This window comes from Chiloscyllium plagiosum, chromosome 19 (assembly GCF_004010195.1).
Source record: "Chiloscyllium plagiosum isolate BGI_BamShark_2017 chromosome 19, ASM401019v2, whole genome shotgun sequence".
NCBI lineage: Eukaryota > Metazoa > Chordata > Chondrichthyes > Orectolobiformes > Hemiscylliidae > Chiloscyllium > Chiloscyllium plagiosum.
In genome coordinates, this window is record NC_057728.1 from 31585811 (window position 1) to 31610610 (window position 24800).

The 24800-nt window shown below is 37.9% G+C and overlaps 1 protein-coding gene across 4 annotated transcripts in view; it reads right to left on the bottom strand.

Annotated features, from left to right (window-relative positions):
* Positions 1-644: 644 nt before the first annotated feature.
* Positions 645-24800, bottom strand: part of ergic2 (ERGIC and golgi 2) — a 73676-nt gene continuing 49520 nt past the window's right edge. For 3 of the 4 annotated variants that reach the window (XM_043709503.1, XM_043709505.1, XM_043709504.1), the window contains 4 exons: positions 16545-16642; positions 12290-12452; positions 10982-11061; positions 645-5429 (listed from right to left, as the gene is read on the bottom strand). In XM_043709503.1, coding sequence (XP_043565438.1) covers positions 5364-5429; positions 10982-11061; positions 12290-12452; positions 16545-16642 — 407 coding nt within the window. In that variant the 3' untranslated portion in view covers positions 645-5363. The other variant, XM_043709506.1, reaches the window with a different exon arrangement.

Below are 24800 nucleotides of genomic sequence, written 5' to 3' on the forward strand. Positions count from 1 at the left end.
CAGAGTTGAGTTGTGAGATTAACTAAATTATCTTAACTGAAATGTGGCTATCTTTGCTGGTGTATGAATCCTGAGATACCATGTCACCCTCAAGAATTCTAAAGAATCATTATCTGTAACATCCACCAGCTTCTGTTACTTCATGAAAGCCCTATCAGAAATGAAAGACAAGGATTTGTACTGGTCAGATATGAAATTTGAAGTTATTATTGAAATGATTACATTTCATTCACTGTCAAAATCATAACATGGCCAAATGCTGTATGAAACACAGCTCACGGATATTTAAAGTAGTAGGATGCTGAAAATAAAATTTATCTTCAAAATCGTCTCCTCTGCATTTATGAGCTGAGATGGTGTGGAGGACCACCTTCTGTTTTCTCCTTCTTCCAAGTGTTTGGTGCTCTTTTTTTCTGCAAGGATAGGAAGAACATTCTTACAAATGAGTGCAATTAACAGGAATTCACCCAATGGATGGCGTGTATTTGGTTAGTGTGGCTATTAAAGAATTTTCACCAGGTAGAGGGGTAATTAATGGATGAACAGATGTGATTTTGAAAAAATATATAAGTGGCTATGACAGATGCAATAGGTTTGACAAAGTAGATGAGATACACGACAGGTTTATGAGTAACTGCACTCACCTTTCCTATTGGGTTATTAAAGCACTGCCTGTATTGAATCCATGAGTATGGCTGGTTGGACAGCAGAGTATAGGAAGAACTATGTTCCTGTTCACCAACATCTAGGCCACATCTCACCAGGTTCTTCATCCTATTGCTTGAACAGATTATCTCTTTGTCATCAAGCCCCAGCATTACACTATGGGAAATATCACTTAAAAACAAACACTCATCATATTCCCAAATGTTCTACGATGCATCTTGCGTTTCGTCCTTTAAATACTTGCATCGAGATAATTTTCATTCAGATCCTCATCACAGCTGCTACTATTCATTATCCACTGAACTTGGAAGTAAAATCCTAATGATCTGGCTGAATTAAAATGCCACAGATATGTTGAACATTCTGAAATCATACAAGACACCCACTCTCACCCCTGCTTCAGTAACTATCAGGGCTATTATTTCCAAACTCCATCATGTTTACTTAAAATGAATAGCACAAATGCTCATTTGTTTGGGAGATGTTTCTTTAATTGCATTCAAATTAAAACAAAATAAAATATCTTTTTGTAGTGATCATCGAACATTAACGAACAGTTTCAAAACTTGTATCACATTAAACAACTCAAAAACAGCAATTCTGCTAAGTATCCGTCAAATCTTCAGAAAAAACTGCACCGCCACTCTATAAAAGACCCTTTTGCCCCAAATCATAATCTGTTACAATTTATGTGGTAAGCAGGTATATGCCATAAAATGTGCAATCTAATTAATTTCATGACAAAGATTAACAACTACTCATTACAAATAAGATAAAATTTAATATAAGCTAATGTTAACCCCAAAACTACTTATTAATAAGCTATAAAAATGAGGTAGCAATATGGTGGTGATTGACTGGATTCCAGCAAGTTGTGTAATGTAAGCTTGTGCCTACTACAGCTGTCTAATCTTTAGGAGCCACTAATCTACAGATATTTCAAAGCAGTCTTCTGGAGAAAAGTCATTGGTAAAAACCCAAGGGCATCTTTTATCTGCTCTTCCAATTGGATGGAAGAAGGAAATCAAGGAAAATCCTTCTCCCTTACCACAGAATAATTCATGAAGTCAGTTTGAATTTTAAGCAAGTTTCTAGAAATGATGTAGTGCGATGTCATGCAAATTTTAACCCTCAAGTCTCGTTTAAGTGCCATGTGAACTCTCAGAGAACCAGTGTGAAGATTACATTAGATGAGTGACAGCAAACTTGAGTACAATTGTGCCACCATCCAAGTTAGTGGCAAGGAAAAGAAAGGAATGAGGGCAAGAGCAAATGTACCCTTCCTCATGGAGCATTTTGCTCCTGTCCTCCACAAATACCTTCAGACTCAAATAGCTTTTTCTGTATTCGGATTAGCAGTGAACCAACTTCTGCTTCCCAGCCCAGATACTAGTTAAAACTTCACTGTGGCCTTACTTACGCTTGGTGTTACTCGTAAAGCTATCCTTTATTGATTTTTAATTGCCCTAGGAAAAGTAATGGTTGATTATCTTCTTGAACTATTGCAGTCTACGTGGCAAAGATGTTTCTACAATAATGAGATAGGGACATCCAGGATTTAGCCAAAAAAACAGCGAAGGAATGGTCTTAGTTGTACAGGTCATGGCTTGGTTTGTTTAGAATTGTCTGTGATGTTTGCATTCACCTGTTATCTTTGTCCTTCAATGTGGTGGCCATGAATTTGGGAGGTCTTGCTGAAGCACACCTTGTTAAGTGATACAACTGCAACCGAAGTGTACAAATCATGAATGTTTAGTGGTACCAATCAAGCACTCTTTTGTACTGGATGTTGTGATACTTTGCCTTTGAAGGTTGTTCTGGCTGTGCCCATTTGTCCAAGTGAAGAGCATTTTAGACTATTGCCTTTGAAGTGCTGGAATACCTTTGGTAAATTACATATTGAGCTTCAGTATATTTAGCCACTGTTTAGCATTTAGGTAGCAAATCTAGTAGAATTTCTGGTCAATTGTGGCCTCAGAATGATGATGGCAAGGGATGGTAAGTTGACAGTGATTATGGAGTTCTCTTGTTGCAGTCATTTCCAACTCTTGTTTTGCATGAATGCTACTTACCACTTATCAATTGAAGTATGCCATTTAGGTCTTCCTGCATGTGGGTATGGGTTGTTTGATTATATGCAAAGTTTAAAATGCAACTGGAGACTGTAACCAGAACAGCTCTGCATTTGAACTGAAGCAACTAGGAGTTCGTCCTTAAAAATTCGTCGTGATGTTCTGGGGCTGACATGATTGGCATCCAAAACCCACACCATCTTCCTTTGTTCCAGAGATAACTAGTCATTAAAGATACATCCTTTGATCTTTGCTAATTTCAATTCTACTAAGGATTCTTGGTGTCATACACAAATGTTGTCTTAATGTCAAGAACAAGTACACTCACTTCAGCTATACTACTTATCTGATAGAAACAGAATTTGCATACATTTTGAAATGCCTGTGTATTTAAGCAAACATCTTGTGCACCTACCAAATATTGCAGGTTAAATTGAAAAGTCAGAAATGGTACATTTTCAAAACTTCTTGTGCCATTCCAGCATCACAGACATCAAAGCCAGAATTAAGATATCCTGTTACTTTCAGCATACACCACCATTAAATATGTTGTCTTGCTTTGGATGCAGGAATTAGGGACATATTTTGAAAAATTATTACTGCATTCCACTGACAGTTTTTTAAAAAAAAAATCTGTTAAGTATACTTGTACAGAACGTTATGGGTATTTTCTTCTAAAATGAATATAATTAAGACATTTCATTCAGCATTAAAACAGCACCAGAAACAAATTGTTGCTGAAAAATATTTCTTATTTGAAACACAAAAATAGCACCAATTAGGTAATATTTGCAGGAGTGATCAGTTAAGCCTACACTTCATGAAGGACAAAGTAAAATAAGCCTTAAGTTTGCTATTTCAACTACAGCTCAACAGAAATCCTATAGGTGTCCCTGCTCTATATTGGAAATATGCAGGATTTAAAATTGGCAAAATGTACAGATCATATGTTCCAGTGTCAATATCGTCATTATGTCCTGATTTAATGCACAAATAGCAAAGATTGAGTTGTATTGGGATTACTCATGTATAAAAACTATGCTGACTCCAAAAAAAGATGCATAATTAACATTGCTAGCTAAAAATATATATATTCTTCTTCATTATTTTTATAACTTCTCCCATGACAACAGTCCATACTAAACCAAAATAACTTTATAATCTCCAAAATTAATCTTGTAATTTTATTAAATACCAGCTATTACTAAAGCCTGCAGTACAGTTATTTTATATCTGTGCAAAATTTAATTTTATTCATCACAGGTATCACAAAGTAGAATGGAAAGAATGTGTAACTGGAAATTACAAAGTTGAACAGATTTTCTTTTTAGATACAGCAGTAAAATGTGCTTGAGCTTCCATGACAAACATGGAGTCTCAAATATACTATCATTTATGACTGATACCAGCCAGTTTCTTTGTGAAGAAGGGAAAGTAGCTCTAAACTGACAATGATAGCCCATTTACAAAGGTTGATCTGTGACTTGAATTAATAAAACGAGAGTTTAGTCCTGATTTTATAATATTATGCAGAATACAATGGCTCAACCATGTTTTGCAATCTCACAATCACTGCTGTTCGTACAGCACATTATGTTTAGTTTACCACTATCTATTTTTCTGTTCAGGTAACTAAATAGACTGCTTCCTAACTTTGACTGAAGGGACTGCACACTGGTATCAATGCAAATGCTTAAGCATCTGATTCATGGCTACTTGAAGATTCACATACATACAAAGAGCTAGAACCCCGACAAAACAAACATGCATTGTTGAATCACCAACCTACTCTTACATTATTTTTAAAATAAACAACACTAGACACATGTAGAAAAAAAATCTATAATTCAGAGGCAGCTGTTCTAATTCAACTGGATGAATAGAACGAGATGCTTTTAGCAGCCATAACCAGAAGAACAGGTCAGTGATAGACCAATGCATCTGAAATTTTAAATTGCAGATTCTCAATTCAGAAACTTACAGAATTTTTTAGCCAATACAAGAGAAGGAAAACTACTTTAAAAGAGGAGAGATTAGGAGCACGACAAGCTCCTAATGTTTATTCTTACTATTAACATTATTGCCTTTACGCAGTCAAACTTTAGGGTGTCTTCCAATATTTTATTCTTAACACAGATGATTCTGTGACAGGATTACCCTGCACAGTACAACACCCTGTATTCATTCATTCATTCCTATTATGCAACAAAGATTCTGGTACAATCCTGTCTGCATACACACATTTTTGAACTTCACATACAATTGTAGAAACAAATCCTTTTGGCGGATTTATAACATAACAAATTACATTGTATTGTGTAAATAAATCACAAACCAGATTTCCAGTTCTCTCATCTGAAGTATGTCCACAAAATACTGATTGTTCTCCCTTTTATTTTCAAAGGCGACACTGGATTATTCAATAACCAGCTCATGAGATAGTGGTAATGTTATGACTTGACATGTAATGTCTTGACTGGTATTGAAATAGTTAAGAGACTAGAATTTAACTAATGATTTATTTAAACAAGGGCTGTGCAACCCAAAAATGTTTATTGCACATTTAAAATTAAGGGAAAAATCCACCAAATTGCTTTTATTCCTTGAACATCTCTCTGCTTGATGTTACTGCTCAACATCATCTAAAATTGGGAGTGAGTGATTATTCATGTGGCCATCGAGTACAGGGATCTGGAAAACAAAACATGCAGTAAAACATTTGCCAAAAGAGAATATTATTTCCATTAAAATTAAATATATTTATACAAATATACAAAATTAGTTTGACAGGAAATTTATTAGCTACATTTTAAAACTGCGTCCTTGAATTATTTTCCACCTATATTAAATAATTTTACAATAATAAGCATGAATCATTTAAATAGATTTCATAAATATGACAAATACCATGGTGGGATTTTCCTTTAGAGTATTTGTGTGTTTAAATCAACAGAAACAAAGGAAACATTGTGTACAACTCTAATCATATTCAAATAAGAGACAAGTGAATTTAGGTGAAATTTACCAATTGCAGTGTGACATAAATTTTTTTAACTGCAATACGTGTATATGCATAATGCACGTTTTCGATATTTAATTGTATATCAAATGCTGCAAACTGCAATGGAAATACTGCAGTAAATAAAATGTTCCAAACTGTAGCACTATTTGCACTGAATTGTTTAAACATCATAATTAAAAAAAGATGATTAAACCTCTAAACTAAAGAAAACTTAGAGCAAAGTTTTGTTAGATAACAGAGCTCAATGTTTTTTGTTTGTTTGTGAAACCAATTTTTATTTGAACTAGCAACATTAATATTTGAACAGGTCATAAAATTGCAAATGGATGAAGATGACAAATTTATGAACACAAACACAAAGCGACAATGCAGAGGGTCAGAAAGCGGGGGGGGAACAAATAAAAACTAAACTCCATTCAAACTAGTAAAGTGCCTCTTTCTAATTGCAATTGTTTTATAGAAGCATATGTTCCACATTTTGTTTTTGCTAAGGGTTAGTCACATTTCTAACCAACGTAATGCTCAATATCGACATTTAGGAACATTCATAAATACTTTACCAATAAGAGTTCCAATTCAGATTAATAAATTGATTTTTGTTATGTAGGAGTACTAAGGAATGTATGTCCCAAGATGAGTCGAGATATAGTTGAGCTATGTTGAATGACAGATTGGTTCAAGGAGCTTAATAACCTACTTCTGCTTTATTGTTGTGTGATGGGATCCAAATATTGTTGACTACTGATTCCAGTAATTTCACTGTTGATAATTCAGCAATTCTCTATAATGGTTTGGTAAGAGAACCATTAGTTCTCTTAAAATGTGTCTTAAAGTTTTACAAAAAGAAAGGCTGGCTATGTTATTACTTTCTGCTTAGATCCTTCTCTGCCAACATCTTGGGGTAGGTGAATTATCAATATTTCGCCTACTAAAGAGTTCTCCTAAGAGTCACAGATTCAACAGGTGGTAGTGACTTTAGAAGCTAGGTAGACACTAACTCAATTCCAGTCAAACTTGTACAAAAACAGAAATCGGGGAAAAACTCAGTAGGTCTGGCAGCACCTGTGGAGAATCTTTTATTTTTGTTTTATGATCCTTGGACTTGCGGCCAGAGGGCGGCAAATTTTTAATCCCCCATTTCTACTATTCTTCCTCTAATTTTCAGACTAGATAATCACTTTCCACGAAAAGCAATTTTTGGCCATCTGAATAACTATGATTTAAGAGCTTAGAGTTATTTCTATTGACCTTAGAATAATTTCTAAAACCCTAGAATTGTCAACATCCCTTTTAAAAGGGCACAATAGATCTATTCATACTTTAATGTTGTATTTGGCTTGACAAAACATATTCTTATCTTATTGGTCTCTTATATGATGTACTTTCTTTACCTAGCTGTTTGGCTTAGAAATGATCCACTTTGAACTTTGACTTAGTAAACGGGCATTCACCATTTGTATGCCTGGAATTCTTCAAATCATAGCCATAGCATCAGAATTCCCCAGTTTTAAAACAGTTCGATATTGTTTACATTCCAACTACTGGCCCAATTAGTTCGAGCACATCTTTTATATTCAGTTGAACATAATTGATAACATCGAGAGAATTCTGAAAGTGGTATGAAATTTTCTGTAGTGCTGCTTTGTTTGGTCTGCGCTTTGCCTTTGCCAGGCTTGAGAGATAAAAGTGTCCTCTCTTCGGCAGCTATGATGATTCTGAACAAAATAGGATCAAACCAGCTCTTAAATGATAAATCGGGTGCGCAAAAGCACCAAAACTCAGCAATGCTCGATGTCTTAACTCAAAACTCCCAAGGACAGAATGGCCTTGGAAGTGTTTTCATGGGACAGGAATTAAGACGCACAATCCTAGATTTTCCAAATAAATATCCATTTTGCGACTATGATATGGTAGCAGGAATTGTAAAACATCTGGTCCTTTAAAACTCTGCAAACATTAGTACGCCCCTAGTTTTCCTGCTTCATTTGAGTGGTTAAGGAAGTACCTTTCCATTTTAAGGTCAACGAGCATATGAAAATAAGGTGGAAACCCCATCAAATGTTTCACTTGCTGTCATTTCTGCTTTTTCATTCTTTAAGTTTGATAGTTAAGACAAGCATTTGGATTGCTGGACAGAGTAGAAAACAGGAATGAATTTTTTTTTAAAAAAGCGCAACTGTTATGATTGCAGGATTTGAAGAGTTATTTTATTTATTTGATAATTGGCTTTTTTTTAAAAAAGAAGTTATGATACAAATGGCAACCAAACTTAAATTCTACCACAGGTACCTCACTATTGTGATGAAAGATGTGTGATTTATATGCATAAAAATCATGTTTTTAAGACTGGATTTTAAACTAGTAGTATGTGGGTGTTGGTCTATTTTTGTGAATGTGTTTAAGAAATTAACTAGGTTAGTCTTTCTGGAACCATGATTTTAAATCAGTTTTTGCCTCCTGATGTGTTAATGTAAGTTTATTTAACTGGAGGTTAACAACCAGAGAAAGGAGACATCAAGCCATTGGCTTTGCTGAGTCTAGGATGAGCATGTTTATTTCAAAATTTAGTGCAGATCCGACTGGGATCAGACAAAAGGATACTGTGCAGAGCAGTAAAGGAAATAAATTGCATCAGTGAAAGAGTGCAGCTTGAGAAACTTCCAGGCTAGGTGTGTTTTGTTAGAACTATCCTCGGACTTTTCTCTCTGAAGAGAAGAAGGAAGACAGGAGACCTGATCGAGATATACAAGATGTTGAGTGGAATAGATAGAGTCAATAACCAGAGACTTTTCCCCAAGGTAGGACTGACTGGTACAAGGAGTCATAGTTTGAAGATATTAGGAGGAAGATATAAAGGAGACGTCAGAGGTAGGTTCTTTACGCTGAGAGTTGTGAATGCATGGAATGCGTTGCCAGCGGTGGTGGTGGAAGCAAAGTCATTAGGGACATTTAAGCAACTGCTGGACATGCACATGGATAGCAGTGAGTTGAGGGGTGCGTAGGTTAAGTTATTATATTTTACATTACGATTAAACCTCGGTACAACATCGTGGGCGAAAGGGCCTGTACTGTGCTGTACTTTTCTATGTTCTATGCGGACTATTAAAAGATTAATAAAGTCTAAGCTCTCAGATAAGACAGTAGTCAAGAATTAAAAATGTCAGAGCTCATGGGACAAACTATGATGCAGTTTAGTCAAACCTACTGATTTAACAGGGAAGGAATTTCTCTGGAATTGGTTTCAAACAACTGCAAAATGTAATTGGCGTGTTTGGGGTGGGGAGGAGGAGGAGTATCTGGGAACTCGTAATGCTGTGTGTTGAAATCTTTCAAACTATGTTATATTTAGATAGTTTGTTCCATTTTACTTTATTCTTTTGTGCAATAAATGTGTCTTCTAGTTAAGCACAGAAGGCTGTGCATTTGATTTCAGTGAAAGACGAGCATGTCAAACTGGGTAAAAAAAAAAATCAAACATGAGCCATCAGGCCAGATCTCATTCTGGTATCTGACTTGTCCAGTAATAATATCAGCTGGGATCAGAACACTACTTCTAATTTTACACATCGGGATTAATTTGATGATCTTAAGTTGATGGCTTGTTGAATAAACCCAGAGGTTATCAGACTGTGGAGAATGAAGTGAGATTAACTGAGCAGCTAATTATGCTGGGGTGTACTCCTGTCTCCATGTTTGAAATATAAAATAAATTTGACTGTTTGCATAAATTCTCGTCATTTAATATAGAATACTAAAAACGTCAGAAGAATGCTGTTAAAGGATATTACTTGCATCATAATAGTGCAAATAAAATTGAAAATGCACTCAGCAGCGAAACCTTTTCTCATGTCCGTTTAGCATTTTTTGTGACTAGATTTTCATTACAATCCTTATGATTTAGAATTTCATTCCAACTGGTTAGAAAATTTTTAATTCATTTTTAAAAATACATAAAATCTAATTCTGATGATATAAAGATAAACCAATTTTACAATTCATGAAATGGGATACACATCGTAAAAAGGCATTAGTTTCTTTACAAAGCAAAGAACTCATTTCTGATGGTGTAGCACAAAGGTGCCACAAGTGACAGGCATTCTTTGGTCTCAATCCAAACATCTCTAATTCGGTAGCGAGGAGTTTGCTACTAATGCACTCAGCACCAAGTTTAGAGTCAGAGAGATGTACAGTATGGCAACAGACTCTTCGGTCCTACCTGTCCATGCCGACCAGATATTTGTCCCTGTTGCGTAAAAAACAGCTGTTACCACTTGCAAATTTCCAATCCTCTGGGGATTGAAATCTAGGAATCCCTGGAATCTTACTACAAGGACATCCATCATCTCTGTAGCTGTCTTTTAATGCTACCATTAAGCCTGGGGCCTTATTGGTCTTTAGCCAGATTACTCCCTTGCATTTTTTTCCTCCAGTGATACCTTTCGTATTTATTTCCTTCTTGCCTTTTGCCCTTGAATATTTAGTAATTTTGAGATACTAATGCTTTCTACTGTGAAGACTGATCCAAAGTTTTTATACAACTCCTCTGCCAGTTGTTGGTTCACCAATTATTGTTTTGTCCACTACCTCCCCCACCCCCAAACAACGAAAGAAGCTTGTTGTACATCTTGATTTCACTTACAAATTTACCCTCACTTTATTTTCTCACTCTTGTTTTTTTTTAAAAGTCATCTTTTGTTGGATGTTTGCAACTTTTGTAATCCTCTAGCTTACTAATTTTTTGACATATTGTATTTCTTCCAATTTGATCTTATGTTTAAGTTCTCTGGTTAACCACAGTTGGCTTATTCCCTTCCTGGAATCCTACTTTACAGGGATAAATCTTTACTTTCTTAAATGTCTACCATTATTCCTCAAAAGTCTTTACTGCTGAACTGCAATCCCCGGTCCATTTCAGCCAGTTCTACCCTCATTCCTCTGTAATCAGTCTTATTTAAGCTTAGCACCATTGTTTTTTTTAATGTGGGCATGCCTAGCTAAGTTAGCATTTACCCTCCATCCCTAATTGCCTAGAGGGCAGTTAAGAGTCAACCACATTGCTGTCCAGCTGGAGTCACATGGAGATCAGACCAGGTAAAGACAGTACGTCTCCCTCCTTAAAGGGCTGGTAAACCAGATGGGTTTTCTCACAAACAGCAGCAGCTGTTTTAAAAAAACTAAAAAGATTTGTGATGAAATGACAAAACAAATAATGTAAACTTACAGATTTAGGTTTATAAGCTCCAAGTCTGAAACGACAACAGATAATATCAACAAAAAATCCCACAAATCCATGTAGCATGCCTAAGGAAAGAATAGACCAAGGATGTGAGCTGATGTCAAAAATGCTAAGTTGACATATTAAGCAAAATACTGCACATCAACATGTCTAAAGCTTGTCATTAATCTAAAAGAAATATGGAATTATTTCCCAAACAAATAAATACCGTTGCACTTTTTTTGAAACCCACGGCCAATAGTGAATAACAGAAATACAGATTAAAAAAAAATACATGACAATTTTACAGCAGATGGATATATTTGACACATTCAATTCATAGGTGTTGCTGCTAAAAGGAAAGTTGCTTAATAAGTTTGTTAACAGAAATTTGTAAGCAATTATGATCTAAATAATCCATTAAAAAAACACTGGAATCTTAAATTCTATGAAAATAACAAATAACAATTCATCTACAGAAAACATAATAATGCTCTTCACATTGTGATAAATTACAAGATTTGTATTTTTCCAACAAAAAGAAAATTCTGTAGTTGAATGAAGTTTTGAGAATTTTGTAGCTCGGGTTGAGGTTCTGGATATAGGTTTGCTCAGAGCTGGAAGGTACATTTTCAAGGTTACCCAAGGAAACTCAAACATATAAATAGAAAGCAGGAAACACCAGCAGTGCTTTGTTCGGAGGCTCACTGAAGATGTCACCTAGTATGGTTACGAAATATCTGAAAACTAGCAAACCTACATCCAGTTGAATGAAGTCTATAGCAAAAAAAACTACTGCCAACATTTTTAGGGTCCAAGGTTTGGTTATTTTGTTTCATTGCGACATATTGCTACCATGTTGTACACAGTTGACAGCACTCTAGTCAACAAGGTATGCACAATGGCTTGATCTGCATACAAAAGGGTTACAGCCTGTACTGGCTTGAGTTTTTGCCAATTCCACTTCAGGTTTCTGGAGTCATTTCACTTTATACCAAGTTATTTTGAGGTGCCTGGGTAAGTGACCACGATGCATCTTCTAGCCTGTAGTTACAGTACGTTTTGGTGCAGTGTGTGGATGAGCTGCCATCTTATCCATTGCACGGTGCTGAGGAATGAAGATGTTCACAAAATTTATTATCTAATTTGCATTAACTGAAATGAGCTGATTTTATGTCTCCATGTGCCTATACTGCCTCTAGTCTTGACTATTTAAAATGTTTGTTCTACAATTTCATGAGAATATTAAAAGCAACAGACTCCAACTTCAGTCAATATTCCTGGTGTGCATATGTCAAAAGCTACAATACTTGCCTGTTGTTGAGAATATTCCTCCAATAATTCCACACAACCTCACTAAGAATTGTCCTAAAGGCATGTGCTCCTCAGTCACAGTAACCATCAAGGAGCTGATGTCGTATTTTATAAAAATACCTGAAACGCCATGGCTGCCTGCTGCATGGTTTATTACACGTTCCTAGGAAACAGAAAAGCTCACAATGAATTCAGATAATGCAGTGATATACAAAAATACATTTAACCTATCTTTCCTGGTCTGATTCTTTCAGATTGTGGCCCCAAAAACCTTCTACTTAAGTATTCAACCAAGCTATCTTCAGCTTCCTCACAGAATGACGGCTGAATTTATTAGATTAGATTAGATTACTTACAGTGTGGAAACAGGCCCTTCGGCCCAACAAGTCCACACCCACCTGCCGAAGCGCAACCCACCCATACCCCTACACTTACCCCTTACCTAACACTACGGGCAATTTAGCATGGCCAATTCACCTGACCGGCACATCTTTGGACTGTGGGAGGAAACCGGAGCACCCGGAGGAAACCCACGCAGACACGGGGAGAACGTGCAAACTCCACACAGTCAGTCGCCTGAGGTGGGAACTGAACCCGGGTCTCTGGCGCTGTGAGGCAGCAGTGCTAACCACTGTGCACTTATGGTAGAAACAATTAGTTTCCAACTCAATCATAAGGATGAGTAGTTCCCAGGTTTAATCTCTGGTAAACACTGATCTTAACTGATAATTATGTTAGGACACCACAACTAATTGCAAGCAATCAGAGGAAAATCAGCCAGAACTGCCATTCCTAACTTTTATCCAATAATCGGGTCTCAACTGTCATTATGATCATAACAGCAACAGTCACAGTCAAGGCTCTCGAATAAATGCTCACAAAGTGAATGAAGTACCACAGCATTACTGATAACTGGAAATGTACCAGAGGAGAGCCAATATGAATGGGAGGAAAAAGGCAGAGGTGGACAACAACTGATTCTCAGATGAATTCTCGAATTCCAGGCTTTTAGAAACTCATCACTATTTGAAAAACTATGAAGAGGCTAATCTAAATTTTATTTCCACCTTGAGACAAAAAAAAATAACAAATGACTTTTACTTGGTGGGTTATGTCCTAAGATTTTACAAGGATTAGCTATAGTTAGTGAATGCATTGGTCTTATCTCCCAGTACTTTCCTTATGGACTAGAAAGTAGAAAATATAACTCCTCTATTACAGGGAGGAGAAAACAAAGAGCAAAAAGCTAGTTGGCTTGATAGCAATTGTCACAAAATTGCTAGAATGTTAGGAATACAATGATAGGACACTTAGAAAATCATCACATAACTAGGCAGTGTCACAGATTTATGACAGAGAAACAATGTTTGACATCTTAAGATTTATTTTGAGAATGCAGAAAGCAGGTGGATAAGTGTAACCAATTAGTACATTTGAATTTTCAAAAGGTATTAACAAAAGGTATTGCACAAGAGATTATTACACAAAATTAGGGCCCATAAAATTGGGAGAAATATATTAATCGGCTGGTTTTGGATTAAAATAGATGCAAAGAGGTATTTCTGAAATGGTAGGCAATATCTAATGGAGCATTGCAAGGATGTGTTATGCAGCCTCAGCTATTTAAAAATCTATGCCAATGCCTTTGTTGAAGGGATCAAGTATAATAGCACTGATCTTCAGAATGAGCTGACTGATCCACTGTGGGATCTCTCAGAAAACCCAATTCTCTGCCAATGCAGTAATAGTCTAGAAGGTGGTAACTAATGGTTAATGACACACCTGGAATCCTCTTAGAAAAAAAGAGAGTCCCCAAATGTGTTAAGAGACTTCTGGGTTCTGAAAGTCCCCCAGCCCTGGCACAGAACCCAACCCAGACCTGTCCTCTCACCTGCCACTCTCCACCCTCGACCATTTACATTGTACATTGACACTTTTCTCTGTAGCTTGTAGAAGTAATTTGGGACCTTTGAACCAGGGAATATGTCAGTTACTGCTGTAAATAAGGACGCATGATTTGACCTCCGGATCTTGATGTGCTGGAAGACTCCACACTCCTCAAGAGGCCCAAATCAAATGTTCAGGGTAGAAAGCTGAAGCTTTGGAACGGGAATCTTAGGAATGAGATGAGCAAATGGCAATTTGACTAAGGTCACCATTCCTCAGAAAATTTAGCACTATGCATCCAGGTCTGCTGATCATATAAAGTTAGGTGGGAAAATAAGCTGTAAGGAGTGTGCATAGAGAATGCAAAAAGTTTTCGTACAGTTAAGTCACTGGACAAGATGAGATACAAAATATAACAAAGTATAAGGTTATCATTTTGGTAGAAGAAAATAGCAACATCATGGGAATATTGGTATTCAGAGAGTCCAGGGTGTTTTTGTACATGTATCATAGAAAGTCCACACTCATGAACAGCAAACACTTAGGAAAACAAATGGTATGTTAGTTTCTATTACCAAGAGATTATGGTTACAAGTACAAAGAAATCTTACTGTAATTTTATAGAGGTTTGTTGAGACTACGCCTAGAATACTGCCTACAGGTTTGGTCTCTTTACCCAATGTAAAATATATTCGAAACACTGAAGTTAGAAAAGCTGATAACTGGAATAAGTGTTATACGCCAAAAGATAACTAATTCAAGACAAAGCATGTATGTCATACTTTATTTCAATTAGCCACACTTCATAAAACTCACTATTGATTACTAGCTTCCCATAGTTATACAACTGACTCCTACCCCAATTTACTCTTTATCCATCGCTTATTCCCTCATTCAATTAGGTCTCAGTTATTCTTTCAGATCATATAAAATGACAACAACATGGATTATTCTGTGACAAGAGAAAAAGAGATTAGGCCTATAGTCTCTGGAGTTTAGAAGAAGGCGACCACTGAAACATTGAATATTTTTAGGTGGCTTGTGACAGCAGATGCTGGGAGTGGTTTCCCCTTGTTGAGGAGTCTAGAGCTAAGGGTCACAATCTCAAAGGTAAGGGATCAGTCAACTAACAGTGAAAAGAGAATAAACCTCTTTACTCAACAGGTTGTAACTCTTTAGGTTTGCTACCTCAGAGCACTGACAGTGCTCAGTCACTGAGCATTTTCAAGGCGCAGACGGATTGATTTTTGGCTATTAAGGGAAGCACAGCATACAAGTTAGGGTGAAAAGACAGTGTTGAGATAGAAGAATTTCTTTATTCCTTCACGGAATAAAGGCATTGTTGATGCATTTAAGCATTTATTGCCCCAGAGGAGGTGGCAGTGAGCCACCTTCTTGAACTGCTACAGTCCTTTAGCAATATTTCTGAAGAGAGTTTCAGGTTATTACTTCAGTGAAGAAGCAGCCTTAAGGTTCCAAGTTGGGATTGAAGTGTGGCATACAGGGTGCTGCTACCGTCTTTCCATGTGGTAGAGGTCGCAGGTTTTGAAGATGCTGTTGGAGGATCCTTCTGAGGAAGGGTCACTGGACCTGAAGCAACTCTGCTTTCTATCCCTGCGTCTGTCGATGCTGCCAGACTTGCTGAGTTTCTCCAGCAATTTCTGTTTTTGTTTCAGATTTCCAGCATCCACAGTTTAATTTTTAAAAGAGTTTTTTTTTGTTTTACAAAGGAAAGGCATGCTGTTAAAAACATAATGACGAAAAGCAGTGAGAGTCTTAGTTCAGCTAGAAATACACTGTAGAATTCAGTCACTGAGGAGATAGAGAAGAAAACTGAAATATGTGGCAACTGCAGAGAGGGAGCAAACCCTCTCCAGGCTGAAATAAAACAAATGTCCACTTAAAAAGAGAGCCTCAGTAATTCTGCGAGGAGGTGGAGGAGCTTTACAATGCCACCTGTGAGATGACAGGGTACCATAATAAATCAGTGGAGCCACTGACATTAGAATTGTCAAAAAAAAAACCAAGGTTGTAACCAAATGTAACAGGTGATTATTGATTGTCTCAATATTGAAATTTCAATTAAACAATTAACTAGCAGTATGTCTCTTAAAAGGAGCTGTCAAAATCGTATTCCTATTATCTTAAGCTCCATTAAAACACTGCTCTCACATTTGTTCTGTGTAATAATGTTAAGTGCACAATAATATTGAGTATATACCTCAACAAAATGAACTCATTATAAAAACAGGAAAAATAGTGAAAATCCCCACTACAGTGATTGCAAAGTGGTTGAAACATGTATGGTCCAGCTTAAGTGGCATATCTGAATACTGAGACAATCAAACAACTTTATAATCTGACTTACCCTTTCTGTGACTGAATACTGATGAGTGTCTGCTGAGAACTTGTAGGTATTAAGTTTTGTTGGCACAATTGTGATGAAGTATTGAAACATCTGATTATCTAAAATACAAACAATACATCTGAAATAAGTGCGTAAGCAAAAAAAAAATCACATGCCAACAGATAACTATCAGAAAATTGAAGTAAAAATTTACGTAAACAATACGAGAACAAAAGGTGACATATTCATCGTAGCGTACCAATATCAATTCTCACTTTCTTTCAATATCAATCTACATCTGATCAGATAGAGATGCATGATAATGAGTTTGGTTAATTTTTCTTAGAGCTTTTGCTTTCCTTGTGAACAAAGATAGCAGCATCTCAACTACTGTAACGAGTCAAGTTCAGCATACAGCAAATTTTCTCACTACTTTCTGGCATGGTGTGCTGAAACATTCATACTGTTACCAATTTGACATAACTGCAACACGCCTTAATCTGAGTCTTTCATCCTCAAGATTTACAGGATGTGATTTATGCATGAAATTGTGCACTTTGAGCAGTAACATGCTGGGCTTCAGTTGACCACAATAATTTGCATCATACAACCTATATTTCGGGTCATAAATGTATTAAAATAGGTAAAGGCACTTCACTGAAGCATTATAAATCAACATGACACAGTTTCACAACAAGCTCTTCATGCAGAAACCAAAATTTTGATATATAATATGTATATAATCAAACAGGTAGATTTATGTTAAAGGTAGAAACAGGTGTGAAGAGATGAAGACGTTTAAGGAGGGAATCCAGAGTATGGGGCCAAGAAGGCACATCTAACAGTAATAGGCAATTAAAATTAGAGATGCTCAAGAGGCCAGAATTCGAGGAGTTCAAATATTTTAGAAAAGCTCCGAGGCTGAAGAGATTACACAGGTAGGGAGGCCAGACAGATTTCAGAACAAGGATTAGAATTCTAAAACTGAGGCACTGTTGAGTAGGAAGTCAGAATAAGTTCGCAAACGAAGGGGTGATGGGTAAATGGACACAAGTCAGGTCAGAGATAGCAGATATTGGATGACCTCAAGTGTACAGAAGGTAAAATGAGGGAAACTGGCTAGGAATGCAATGCAAGAGTCAAGTGTGGAAGTATGAAAGAGGGTTTCAGGATAAAGGTCAATCCAGGGGCAGAATAAAGCACTGTTATATATGTAGAAACATATTCTTATAGTAATGCACAGACGTATGGTTGAAAGTTCATATCAATATCAAATTAGTTACTGAGGTCACGAGTAGTCTGGTCCAGCCATGACAAAAAGAGTTGGTGGCTAGGGAACAAGGATTATAGTGGAGGACAGAGACTACTGTGTTAGTCATCCCAATGTAGCTGCAGGGTAGGTTTTTCACATCTAAAACTGAATGCCGGTTAAGCAAATAGAAGTGTCAAATGATGATATTGAAGTAGAAGCAAATGTCACGAGGAAGTTGACTTGTGTTTTCAAGCCATGTAACCAAGGAACAATATGTGGGCGATAGATCGGTGGCATTCAAGGAAAGATACGCAGAGTGGGAAAGGAAATATTAATAGTGCTTCTCTGGCAACTATAAGTTAGCAAAATTATGGATCCAGCTAAATGCAGTCCCATCCATTTGGATGACAAAACAGAGGTGTTGAGAGGATGGTGTGATTAACTGTGAGAAAAGCTTCAGAGAGGTGAAGGAGGGCGAGAAAGTTTATCTTTGTCAGTACATGGATTGCCATTTGTGACTTGGTTAAGAATAGTTTTTGTACTGTGGGAAGGGTGGCGTTTTGAAGACAATGGGCATGGATTTAGGAGATGATAAAACATTTGAGGATTTTGCAGGGCAATTGAGTTTGAAGATGGTGTGGTAGTTTGTCAGGGCGGAAGTGTCAAAGGTTGACTTTTTGGAAGGGCTAATGACAGCAGATTTGAGGAAGAGAGATTTGCTAACAATATTAGCTAATATGGGATCCAGGAGAGGAAGTTGGATGTTCAGTAGTTCAATGGGTATGCAGTAGAAGGAACAGGAAATGAGTTTTATTAATAAACAGAACAAAAAGGTCACAAGGGGAAATAGGAGAGAAACTAGAGAAAGATACAAGTATAATGATGGGTCAAAGGGGTCCTTAAAGGACGTATGGCCCAGTGGAAACATTGATGGGAAAGTGACAGAGACAACTGATCAGGTGGTCTTAATTTTGACAACAAAGAAGTTCATGAGCTTCTCACACATCTTGGAGGTAAAGATGAAGGAAACCAGGGAATTGGGATTTAAGGACGACTTGTAATACAACATGCAAACCATAGTTACTCTTCCATTTCAGGATTATCCAGGGACAAAAAATTGTTTTCATGACAGCAGGAACAAATGTCGCTCTGCATGTTCAGCCAGATCCGGTGGTAAAAGGCCAAATTAATTGTCCACCACATCCATTTAAGTCTGCACCATTAGACTTAGGGAAGCATAAATGAGGGTTGTATAAAGGCAAAGACTAAAGTAAAGTGGGGCACTGGTGGTGGTGACAGTGTGGTTGATCAGATTAGTAGCTGCAAAAATAATATGGTGAATGGAAGGCCAAAGACTAGTTGGTTGGGATTTTCAGAGTGTAGTTGAAAGTGAAACAGAGAATTGTTTTCACCATGGTCAGAGGCAGAAGGAAACAGGATTTAAGAGAGTAGGATTTAAGAGAGTAGCAGGAGGTGACTGGAGAGCTCTGCATGGGAAATGTTATTAGAGTCATAGAGCTGTACAGCATGGAAACAGACCCTTTGGTCCAACTCGTCCATGTGACCAGATATCCTACATTCATTTAAATCCATTTGGCCCATATCCCTCTAAACACTTCCTATTCGTATGTCCATCTAGACACCCCTTAAATATTGCAATTGTACATACCTTCACCACTACCTCTGCAGCTCATTCCACACACGCTGGTACCACTCTGTGAAAACGTTGCTCCTTAGGATCTTTTTAAATCTTTCCCTTCTCATCTTAAACCTATGCCCTCTAGTTTTGGAATTGCCCAACCCAGGGAAAAGACCTTGGCTATTCACACTATCCATGCCCCTTGTGGTTTTATAAACCTCTAAGGTCACCCGACAGCTTTCGATGCTCCAGGGGAAATAGCCCCAGCCTATTCAGCCTCTCCATATGGCTTAAACTCTCCAACCCTGGCAACATACTTGTAAATCTTTTCTGAACACTTTCAAGTTTCACAACATCCCTCCTACAGCAGGGAGACCAGAAGTGCATGCAGTGTTCCAAAAGTGGCCTCACCAATATCTGTACAGCTGCAACATAACCTCCCAACTCCTATACTCAATGCACTAACCAATAAAGGCAATATACCAAAAACCTTCTTCACTATCCTGTCTACCGGAGACTCCACTTTCAAGGAACTATGAACCTGCACCCTAAGGTCTCTTTGTTCAGCAACACTCCCCAGGACCTTACCATTAAGTGTATGAGTTATTGCTGAAAACAAAAATCACATTTTATTCAAGATTTGCATCCTGTATTCATCAAGCGGAACAACCTTTTAAACTGAATGAGGAGAAAATGTTGATTGGCTCACAAGTGGACTTTGATTGGTACAAATGTTGCCATACAGAATACACCAATTAGATAAGTAATCCTTTGTGTGCTGAGAGTTATGCTGATAATCAGTTTAAGATAATCAGTTGGGCTCAGTATTGCAGATTTTCATGTACTGGAAGCTACATATAACAATACACATGGCCATCTTTTTGCAGACAGAATAATAGTGATAATGTTAGTGGACTAGTAAACCAGAGGCTCCAAGGCCTAAACTGAAATTCCACAATGGCAGGTGACGGAATTTAAATTGAGTTATTAAATCTGGAATTGAAAGCTGGTTACAATAATGACTATAACAACCATAATTGATTGTCCTAATAAAGCCCATCCGGTTTACTAATGCCCTTTACGAAGGAAATCTGTCATCCTTACTAGTATGGCTCCAGACCCACAACAATATGGTTGATTCTTAACTGGCACCTGAAATGGTCCAGCAAGCCACTCAGTTCAAGGACAACTGAGATTGGGCAACAAATACTGGCCTTGTCAGCAATGCCCACATCCTATGAAAGAATAAACTTAAAAATTGTACACACATTGAAACAGGCACAATGTAACCAAATAATGATAGCAATGTTCTGGAGATCTCCTTGGGGCAGTTCCTTGACCAGTCATCTGCCCAATTTAAATTCAAAAATAGCTTGGCAGGTAGTCGTCAGTCTTTAACTAATGGGTGAGTTCTCCATGGCACCTCTACCAGAGTCCACTTGCAAACCAGCACTCTCTTTTCATATAGTATTCTCATATACTTTATTTTAGTATTCTTGCAGATGCCAAGGAATGCAAGCTAAAAAGTTTTGACAAAGTGGATCTTTTCTCAAGGAAAGATTAATAGAATAGAAGTTCCAGGAAACAGACACACCACAACAGAGGAGCCAGGATCAAGAGCTTTGGGTGATAATGCATCTAACATAGGAATAAAAGCAAAATAGCTATAGAAAATCTCTATGTATTTGAAACTGCCAGATTCTGTTCTGTGCTGAATGCTCGTAAGGAGTACATGATTGGAAATAAGAGAGACAGCAATAAGCATTATCATAGAACTCTGAAGGAAGGAGTTACCCAGGAAACAAAATCAAAGAGGAGACAAGGCATCGTGCAAGAGATTCAATTACTAGATCGATAGACAGCCTTCATCGTTGCTATGAGGTCCATGGCCAAATATTGACATTATGGGGCAACTGGACAAACTTTTGTAAAGGAAAAGACTTAGAGGCCTTTCGTAGGTAATATGAAGAGTTTGGGTCAAGGCTAACATAAAATAGTTAAAGCCAAACAACAACATCTCAAGGACAGTAAACAGAAAATAATTTGTTGTGGCACACCTTGAGCAGCTTAGGCAAAGTCCTATTAAATTTGAGAAATGATGCAGGGAGGGGGGTTTGGAATCTGATTCTGACAACACTGGGACCCATTCTGGGATAAAGGGAAGTTGCACAACAATGACAGATTTCACACAGACCAGTCAAGAAACTATTTAAGTGAAAAATGACCAATAAGGCAGGTGAGCGAATGAAAAATAGTCTAACAAAGTGAGATGGAAATGGTAATCAGAAAAAACATGGTTAACAAAATGAAGAAACTGGGATCCAGAATATTAAACAATAAGATTAATTGTGCTTCTATAAATACAAATATAGGGAATAGTGTTTTTTTCTCATTATGAATAGATCTTGTTGGAATGGCTGAAATTAAATGCTGACTGGAGTTAGCTTAGATTCTAGAAAGATGTGTGGCACTAACTGTTAGTGAATTACAAGTAAGTTGGATAATGGAATTATAAACTAAGTAGAATTAAAGATAAAAAAAAAGGGAAAATGTTTATAGTGCAATACAATTGGATACCAAATATGTTTTAGTTTTGTGGGAAGCTATAAAACAAATGATTGACAAATTATCTGATAATGCCTAGGATTTGAATCATCTTCATACTGACAGAAGTGTACAAGGGATGCAAATAAGATTTGCATGCAAATAAAAAGTTAGCAAAATCGGTAATGAACTCATAATGGGTATTAAAGTATTGATGCTTGATTTAGCAAATGAGATGGAAACAGGAAGCAGCAGTGCAGGTGCATGCATTGCCTAGTGACAATAGCATTCGGACATTCTTGGTAGACATGATGGTAGAAAATAGAACGCCAAATAAAAAGCATAACTTTAAACAAGTTGACTTTATTGATGATATAGGAATGGTAACATTGGAAGAAATGCTACTGGAAATAAAAGATATCAAAAGAAACTTTGGTGCAGATGATAGGTCATAGTCCTTCTCTCTCCACAACGTCTGTCAGAACTGCTAAGCACTCCCAGCATTTTAAACTTGTGTCCAGATTTTAAAAACTTGCAATAATTCTCTTTCTTCTAACATTAATAAATTAAGTCATTTTTAAAGAGTGCAATAAAGATTGCGACACTCAAATGGAGTGAAGGTAGAACTGAAATATCAAAACCTTCAGATTTGAAAATATAACAACAAATTTAAAAAAAAAACTTAAGAAATCTAGCTTGGCATCTTTGAAATAGTTTATAACAATATTTCAAATTTCTTCAGGGTCAAATCAGTTTCACAGCTGGTTATTACTTAGATACCATCAGAAACAGCTCCACCACACTGAACAAAGGGTGACTTTTATGGGCTTTCCAATAAGAAAGCTAAAATATTAAATAAGAGAGCTGAAAAGGAATTTCCAGCCACAGCAATGGAGATAGCTTTTTGCCACCTCTGGGGGGGCTGTGGTAATGTGTTGCAGCCTTATGCAGACCATCATTTCAGAATTTTCACTTTTCTTTCAGGCTTTCACTTAATCCTCAAGTTGTGGGCAGATTCAGACGGACATTGAGAGTGAACGTTGGCCATAAATCTAAATTCTAGGTGCAAATCTTCAGCTAAATAACAGGACGGGAGATTTAAAAGGATATATGAACAAATTAATTAAGTGAAGTAGACCACTTGGCTCAAGTCTGCTTTGTAATTAAGTATGATTATGGCTGATCTGTTTGTTCTTCGAATTCCACATTTCCATTTATGCAAATAAGTTTCTTTTCCTGGTCTAACAAGAATCTAACTCAACCATAAAAATGTTTAACGATCACTCCTTCTGGGGCAAAGTTTCTTAAAGATGCACAACCCCTAAAGAAAATTAAAATTCTTCATTTCGGTCCTAAAGAGTGATGCCTAATGTTAACACATCGCACCTAGTTCTCAACTCACCCAGAGCAGTTAACAGCTTTTTGACATCTATCATGTCAAGACTGTTAAGATCATATATGTGTCATAATCTCTCATTCTTCCAAACCTCAAAGGAAACAAGCCTGGTTTGTCCAACCTACTTACGGCAGGTATCAATCTGTTATCTCTCCAGTGAAATAGCACTAAACTACTTATACTCTTACTTAAATAAGGAGACCATTATCACAGTATTGAGTATAGGAGTTGGGAAGTCACGTTGCGGCTGTATGGGACATTGAGGTAAAAACAATGACTGCAGATGCTGGAAACCAGATTCTGGATCAGTGGTGCTGGAAGAGCACAGCAATTCAGGCAGCAGCCGACGAGCAGCAAAATCGACGTTTCGGGCAAAAGCCCTTCATCAGGAATAAAGGCAGAGAGCCTGAAGCGTGGAGAGATAAGCTAGAGGAGGGTGGGGGTGGGGAGAGAGTAGCATAGAGTACAATAGGTGAGTGGGGGAGGAGATGAAGGTGATAGGTCAGGGAGGAGAGGGTGGAGTGGATAGGTGGAAAAGGAGCTAGGCAGGTCAGACAAGTCCGGACAGGTCAAGGGGACAGTGTGGAGGTGGAGCACTAGGATGAGGTGGGGGAAGGGGAAATGAAGAAGCTGTTAAAGTCCACATTGATGCCCTGGGGTTGAAGTGTTCCGAGGTGGAAGATGAGGCGTTCTTCCTCCAGGCGTCCGGTGGTGAGGGAGCGGCGGTGAAGGAGGCCCAGGAACTCCGTGTCCTCGGCAGAGTGGGAGGGGGAGTTGAAATGTTGGGCCACGGGGCGGTTTGGTTGATTGGTGCGGGTGTCTCGGAGATGTTCCCTAAAGCGCTCTGCTAGGAGGCGCCCAGTCTCCCCAATGTAGAGGAGACCGCATTGGGAGCAAAGGATACAATCAATGATATTAGTGGATGTGCAGGTAAAACTTTGATGGATGTGGAAGGCTCCTTTAGGGCCTTGGATAGAGGTGAGGGAGGAGGTTTGGGCACAGGTTTTACAGTTCCTGCGGTGGCAGGGGAAAGTGCCAGGATGGGAGGGTGGGTCGTAGAGGGGCGTGGACCTGACCAGGTAGTCACGGAGGGCGGAAAGGGATGGGGAGGGAAATATATCCCTGGTGGTGGAGTGTTTTTGGAGGTGGCGGAAATGTTGGCGGATGATTTGGTTTATGCGGAGGTTTGTAGGGTGGAAGGTGAGCACCAGGGGGGTTCTGTCCTTGTTACGGTTGGAGGGGGGGGGTCTGAGGGCGGAGGTGCGGGATGTGGACGAGATGCGTTGGAGGGCATCTTTAACCACGTGGGAAGGGAAATTGCGGTCCCTAAAAAAGGAGGCCATCTGGTGTGTTCTGTAGTGGAACTGGCCCTCCTGGGAGCAGATACGGCGGAGGCGGAGGAATTGGGAATACGCCCCCCACAGACCCCACTGTCACTATCCCCAC